Below are 6,588 nucleotides of genomic sequence, written 5' to 3'. Positions count from 1 at the left end.
TAATAATAGTGGTCTTTTCATGTTGAATGTACTTGACAACATTATTATTAATAAGAATGAAATACGCTTACTTGCTTGACTCTTTTAATATATGGCATGGTAGACTAGGACATGTGAATGTTCAGTATATGAAAAAGATGAAAGCATGTGGTTTATTGTCTAATATTTCTGATTTTTCTAATGATAAATGTGAGATATGTCTTTGAGACTAAAAGCCACGAAGAAACCCCGTAGAACCGTGTCTAGAGATAAACTGGATTACTAACTCTTATTCATAATGGATTTGGGTGAATTCGGAAGTACCATGTCTAGAGGGGGAAGTTTTATTATATTACATTCATAGATGACTTCTCTAGGTACACCATGATATATTTACTTAGAGACACAAGCATGAGGCGGTGAGATGTTTCTCAAGTACAAAGTGAATTTGAAAACCGGCTTAATGTAAGATTAAGAGACTTGGTCCGATAGGGGTGGAGAATATGAGTCTAACCCCTTCCGGGACTTTTGTGACAAGAGTGGCATTATTCATGAGACTACTCCACCATACTCTCCGAAGTCTAATGGAGTAGCCGAACGGAAAAACGTAACACTAAAAGAGATGATGAATGCTATGCTTGTAAGTTCTGGAGGTTCCCTGAACTTGTGGGGGGAAGCAATCCTATCTGCTTGCCATATACAGAATATGATACCCAACAAGAAAACAGGGAATAAGACACCATATGAGTTATGGAAAGGTCATGTACCTAACCTGACATACTTAAAAATGTGGGGGTGTCTTGCTAAGGTTCTTGTGAACGAACCTAAAAAGAGAAAATTGGGACCTAGAACTGTTGATTTTATGTTCATTGGTTATGCTCATAATAGTGCTGCATATAGATTTTTAGTAGTAAAATCTGATAATAACCTTGTCGATGCTAACACTATTATAGAGAGTAAAAATGCTGATTTCTTTGAGAATTTGTTTCCTTTGAAAATTGGCATTGAGAGGTTGGTTGCTCCTAGTGAACAACAATCAATAGATCCTGAAATTTCTGAACAAGAAATTCGGAAGAGTAAAAGAGAAAGGAAATCCACCAATTTTGGTGATGACTTTTACACATTTCTTCTTGATGATGATCCTGTGACGTATAATGAGGCAATCAGTTCTCGAGATGCACCTTTCTGGAAGGATGCTATACACTCAGAGCTAGATTCGATTATAGCTAATCACACATGGGAGATAGTTGATCTACCTCACGGGCTTAAACCTATCGTTACAAGTGGATCTTCAAAAGAAATTGAAACTAGATGGTTCCATTGAGAAATACAAGGCTAGACTTGTAGTCAAGGGATTCTCGGAAAAAGGCATTGACTATTTTGATACTTATGCTCCTGTAACTAGGATTTCTTCTATAAGAGTTCTAATGGCTCTAGCTGCTATTCATAATTTATTTATTCATCAAATGGATGTAAAAACTGCATTTTTGAATGGTGATCTTGATGAAGAAATATATATGATGCGACCGAGAGTAATCTGATAGTACCGGGGAATGAGCATAAGGTATGCAAGTTAGTTAAGTCTTTATATGGGTTGAAACAAAAGCTAAAAAACAATGGCATGAAAAGTTTGACGTTGTCATGATGTCTAATGGATATCACATAAATGATGCCGATAAATGTATTTACTTTAAATCTTTTAATGTGAATACATATGTGATTATCGTGTATATGTGGATGACATGTTAATCATGAGTCCTAGCCTTGATGTTGTGAGAAACACCAAGATATTTTTATCCTCCCAATTTGAAATGAAGGATTTGGGAGAAAGCCGATGTGATTCTTGGAATCAAAATCATCGAAGCTTGATGATGGCTATACGCTTTCACAAGAGCATTATGTTGAGAAGTTTTTGAAGAAGTTTAACTTTTATGATAGTAAGCCCTCGTCGCCGACACCCTTATGAGGAAAATAGTGAACTTCAGAAAAATGCTCAACATGGTGTACTTCAGTCAAGATATGCCCAAATTATTGGTAGTCTCATGTACTTGATGAATTGCACTAGACCTGACATTGCTTATGCAGTTAGCAGGCTAAGCAGATACACTCATTGTCCTAGCCAGGAACATTGGAGTGCCTTAGAAAGACTAGCCAAGTACTTGAGAGGAACAATGAATTACGGCATAAGGTTTAGACAAACTCCACCTGTGATAGAGGGTTATTGTGATGCAAACTGGATATCTGATTCTCATGATATCAAGTCCACTAGTGGTTATATTTTCACCCTAGGTGGAGGTGCAGTCGCTTGGAAATCTTCTAAGCAGACCTTGATAGCTCGTTCAACCATGGAGTCCGAGCTTATTGCTTTAGATAAAGCAAGTGCTGAGGCTGAGTGGCTTAGAAACCTCTTGGCAGATCTTCCTATTGGTACAAAACCGCCTCCAGCTGTACCTATGCATTGTGGATCGGCCGCAATAGCAAAGGCAAAAGAGCAAATTGTATAATGGGAAAAGGCGGCATATTAAATCGAGACTCTGATCTATAAAGCAGCTGCTGGAATCTGGAGTTGTGGCTCTAGATTATGTGAGGTAAGAGTTAAATTTGGCCGATCCTTTGACAAAACCACTTAACAGGAGACAAGTGGTTGATACGTCGAGGGGGATGGGACTTTTGCCTTAGATAGAGGGCGACACTGATGGCAACCCCACCTATGTGATTAGAGATCCCATGAAGTAGGTTCAAAGGGAAAAACAAGTCACCTCGTCGCTCTGGTATGCTATTGTCTTTATTTGAGACGTCCCACCCTATGACTAGATAGGGTATAACTTGTATAACTTGAATAGCAATGAGAAAAAGGATGAGTTATTTTACTCTTAATGGAATCCATAGTCCATTATTTTTATGAGATAGTGTATTTTAACTGCTATGTACACTTGATGGATATCCACCTACGTGAATGTAGAACTGGGTCGGTTCTTATGAGTATTCAGGCAAATACTCTAGAGTATTCACATAACACAAAAGGCAGCGTATGAGGGCCAAAAAAGCAACACCCTTGAAACGGGCATATAATGAAAGAGCAATGTGGGTGCATGTCCTCTATTTTACTACAAGGGAATGTTGGTTCAAAGATTTTTTAATCCACCACTTTCACGTATTATAAGACATGTTACCCTATGACTGGTTCAAGCCCGAAAAGCACCAGTATCTTATGCATTGTTTTTTCGATTCTCTCTGGCATTTTGTTAACCCATTTCTTTTGTAATATCCTATTCCAAAATAGTGGGGGACTATTAGTATTTTGAAATAGTGAGGGATTGTTGGAATCTCTAATGAGTATTTCAAAATACTTGTGTGTTGTTTAGTCCCACATTGGTGAATCACCACTAGCAAGTGAGGTATATGAGGTGATCCTCTAGCATAAGGGCGTGCCCTTAGGGTACAAAGGCTTTTGTGTTAGGAGGGAGGACTCACCCAAAAGCCATTGACGCGCCCGCCCGAGCGAGGGCGTGTGGGTGACGGTCGGTCGGGCTTGGGCTTGGGCTGTTTGTCTAGTGGGTAGTGAATTACCAATTGCCTAAACTTGGTTTTGTGAAACCGACTTGGAGAGGTGTCCTTCTCCCTCTATGATAACCGATCACACCTCTATATAAACACTGTTGTGTTCATAGAGAGAGATCAATCATAGAACACAGAGAGTGAGAGACGACGTAGAGAGAACTTCGTGTATACCGTAAGTCGTCGTCCGCTTTGCCTCTAGATTGAGAGAGTCAAGTCGTCGTCTTTCTTTCTCTATACATCGGTAAAACGTAACTTCGTGGATCCGTCCCTTCACCCTTCATCACACCTACACCTAATCGAGAAACAGATAAGTCTTTATTCTTCTTCTCTTCTCTTCTTCCTGTCAGCCGCCAGAGAGAGTTATATTGCTGTTCTAGAGGGTAGTCTGTTCTAGTACAAAGTCGGGCTCGCTGTTAACCATTGAATCTGTGAGGAAGACGCCATCGTTGCCTTTCTGCACCATTGGAAGGGGCGAAATCTTTCCTTAAGGACAGCCTAATCCGCGCCTTGGTTATTACCTGTTATTCTGTCCTTGTCTTCTATTGTTTTCTTTTATCTGCATACAACATGTATCTGGTGGCCTGCTCTTAAAAATGTCTGGGAAAAAGTAGATAGATGAATTTGTCTGATCTATATAAATCCCAGACGATTCTCTCAATTCTGAGTAACCCAGAGCACTGTCTTACCACTACTTTTCTACGACTTCCATTTTCAGTTTCTAATGAAATAAGTACTGTTTCACCTTTGACTCTTGTTCGTTCTGATGTTTGGCAATCTCGAGTTCTGAAGCCAAACCTATTGCTTGATGAGAGTTCCTTCCAGAAATGAACCCATATTACTGCTTTGAGATGATTCTTGGTCAAGAAGAGAGTTAATTTTCTTTAACTGTAGATCCCGTCTCTTTTACGACATCATATTCAAACAGGACTAAGATGCGGTCTGCGTTAGTTGTCTACATAAACAGCTGATAGATGACTCTCCTTAAAAAATTATGAGGATTGCAACCAAAATTAATGTAGTATACCACTTCGGTAGAAACTGTAAACTGATAGCAGAGAACAACTTATTTCTGAATTACGAGAATGCTGCCTTGTGCAAGATTTAATTTGCTAAATTTCTAACATTAGGAAAGGGCAAGGCAAAGCAAGTCTAATACTCTAATCTCTTTAGCCTCAGTTCCTCTGCTGCCATGCGTAAGGAATTGTGGAAATGTCAAGTTACATGTCAAGAATAACACTGGCGTGAGAAGACTTTATTTTAAATTTATAGAACAATTAATCCAGTTGATACAAAAACAAGATTTTAGTTAAAACTTAGAACAAAGATTTACCGCATAGCATAAATAATCAAAGGGACAAGTTACATCCCAGCCAAGGTATTAACGATAGCCAAAGCATTGCCACATAGTTGTTGGAACAAGGTACTCTTTTCTGCCAGAGGGTTCTTTAGACCAGGCCTCTCTGTGAATCCCTCTTCGCATGACTCGGAATCAGTCATTGCTGCTTGAATCCATGTGGTGGCATCATCATATTTTTTAGTTTTCAAAGCTCCGAGCGAGTCCTTCAGCTGTCCAACTGCAGTTTCGTAATTCTCCGCGCAATCTGTCAAGCATTGCTTTTCAAAGGCAACTTTTGCTGCGGGAAGCAACTTTTTGACATCACTAAATATAACAGTGGCATTGGCTAGTGCAAGGTTGACGGCTATTGCAGCAAGTCCAGCACCATCGGCATTCGTGCTGGCAGGGTCAGCCTGAAGAGTCTTAACGCAAAGTTGCTTGTTGACTGCATTCCCACAAGTTTTGGATATGAGATCAGCTGCTGCTGCTGCAGGGGCTACATTATTCGCGAAGGCGATAGATAAGATCAGAGGTAGGAAGAAGACCAACCGTGAAACTGACTCCATTTTGTTTATGATCTTTTCAGGTTTGAATTTGTGATGAATTGTATGTGGCGAACTTAATATAAAGAGAAGAAAATTTGTTTGTCAGTTATGGCTTAACCTGTTTTTGACGATTAAACAGTTAGGGAAAAGGACGATTTTATAACTGCTTGTTGGAGAGTTTACTATTTACAAAGAAGAATTATAGACCACCATTCTCTAATGGAACGCGGTTAGCCATTCAACTATGCACAGTTGATGCGGTTTGAATTGTTTCAATGCCTTTTTCAAAGGAGAAGTTCCAAACATCATCAAGAAACCGGAGTTTGTTATGGCAGCTTTCTAAGTGCGGTTTGCCTTTCGTTTTCATTTTTTTTAGATAGGGTAAAAATGTACAATATCTAGAGGGGAGGCATAGAGCCACTCCCGGCTTATTTACAAAAATTCCCATGTAGACAGTAGACTCCCGTCAAAAAAGTGTACCTACTCATGTACACCTTGAATTCAAATCCAATACCACAACACATATATACACATGGGCCCGGTATTGACACCCCATAAATAGGACTAACACCCCTTTGACAAAATGGTAGTGTAATAATGGCTATTTCACGTATGTCTTTTCTTCATATGGGTTTACCAGTCCACCAAGCACTCCACTTTTTTTTTGTAAGTAGGCACCCAAGTTTGAAAAAAGAAATCCAAACTTTATATTTCTCATTCTCATCCGACACTTTTCCTCCATCCCTTTTCTTGTCCTAGCGAAACCGAACTCCAGCCATTTTCAATTCCATAAAAATTTACTTTGTTCAAATATGAGTGATGAAAATACCACGACAGCTAGATTCTGCCAATAGAACAAACCCGCAGCACAAGGGTGCCGCCAACAGACAACACTGACGTCAATCAACTGCCGTAGCTCATTTTTTACTCGAAAATTCCTGGTTTGACTCTCGGTTCATACTTTTTGGAACTTCTAACCAACCAAATTTTGAAACAAAGAAGTGGAATGTGTTGGGGAAAGTTAGAGTTGGGATACTTGCCAAACAAGATATACCCGTTGGAACTGAATTTTCCTATGATTATAACTTTGAATGATATGGTGGTGCTAAGGTTTGCTGCCTATGGGGTGTCCCTTTTTGTTATGGTTTTCTCTGGGCAAAGTCTCGC

General features: G+C 39.5%; 1 protein-coding gene across 1 annotated transcript; it reads right to left on the bottom strand.

The window, feature by feature from the left end:
• Positions 1-4,777: 4,777 nt before the first annotated feature.
• LOC147516502 (putative invertase inhibitor) lies at positions 4,778-5,544 on the bottom strand. The gene has a single exon (XM_086594581.1). The coding sequence runs from the start codon at positions 5,440-5,442 to the stop codon at positions 4,900-4,902; it is 543 nt and encodes a 180-aa protein (XP_086450707.1). The 5' UTR covers positions 5,443-5,544; the 3' UTR covers positions 4,778-4,899.
• Positions 5,545-6,588: the final 1,044 nt, after the last annotated feature.

The sequence above is a fragment of the Coptis chinensis genome, chromosome 2 (assembly GCF_015680905.1).
Source record: "Coptis chinensis isolate HL-2020 chromosome 2, ASM1568090v1, whole genome shotgun sequence".
Taxonomy (NCBI): Eukaryota; Viridiplantae; Streptophyta; class Magnoliopsida; order Ranunculales; family Ranunculaceae; genus Coptis; species Coptis chinensis.
Note: the sequence above shows the minus strand (reverse complement) of the source record. Positions and strands in the feature narration are given on the sequence as shown.

Bases quoted from the DNA above. Each gene is read 5' to 3' on its own strand.
- LOC147516502 (XM_086594581.1), bottom strand. From the start codon at position 5,442: ATGGAGTCAGTTTCACGGTTGGTCTTCTTCCTACCTCTGATCTTATCT.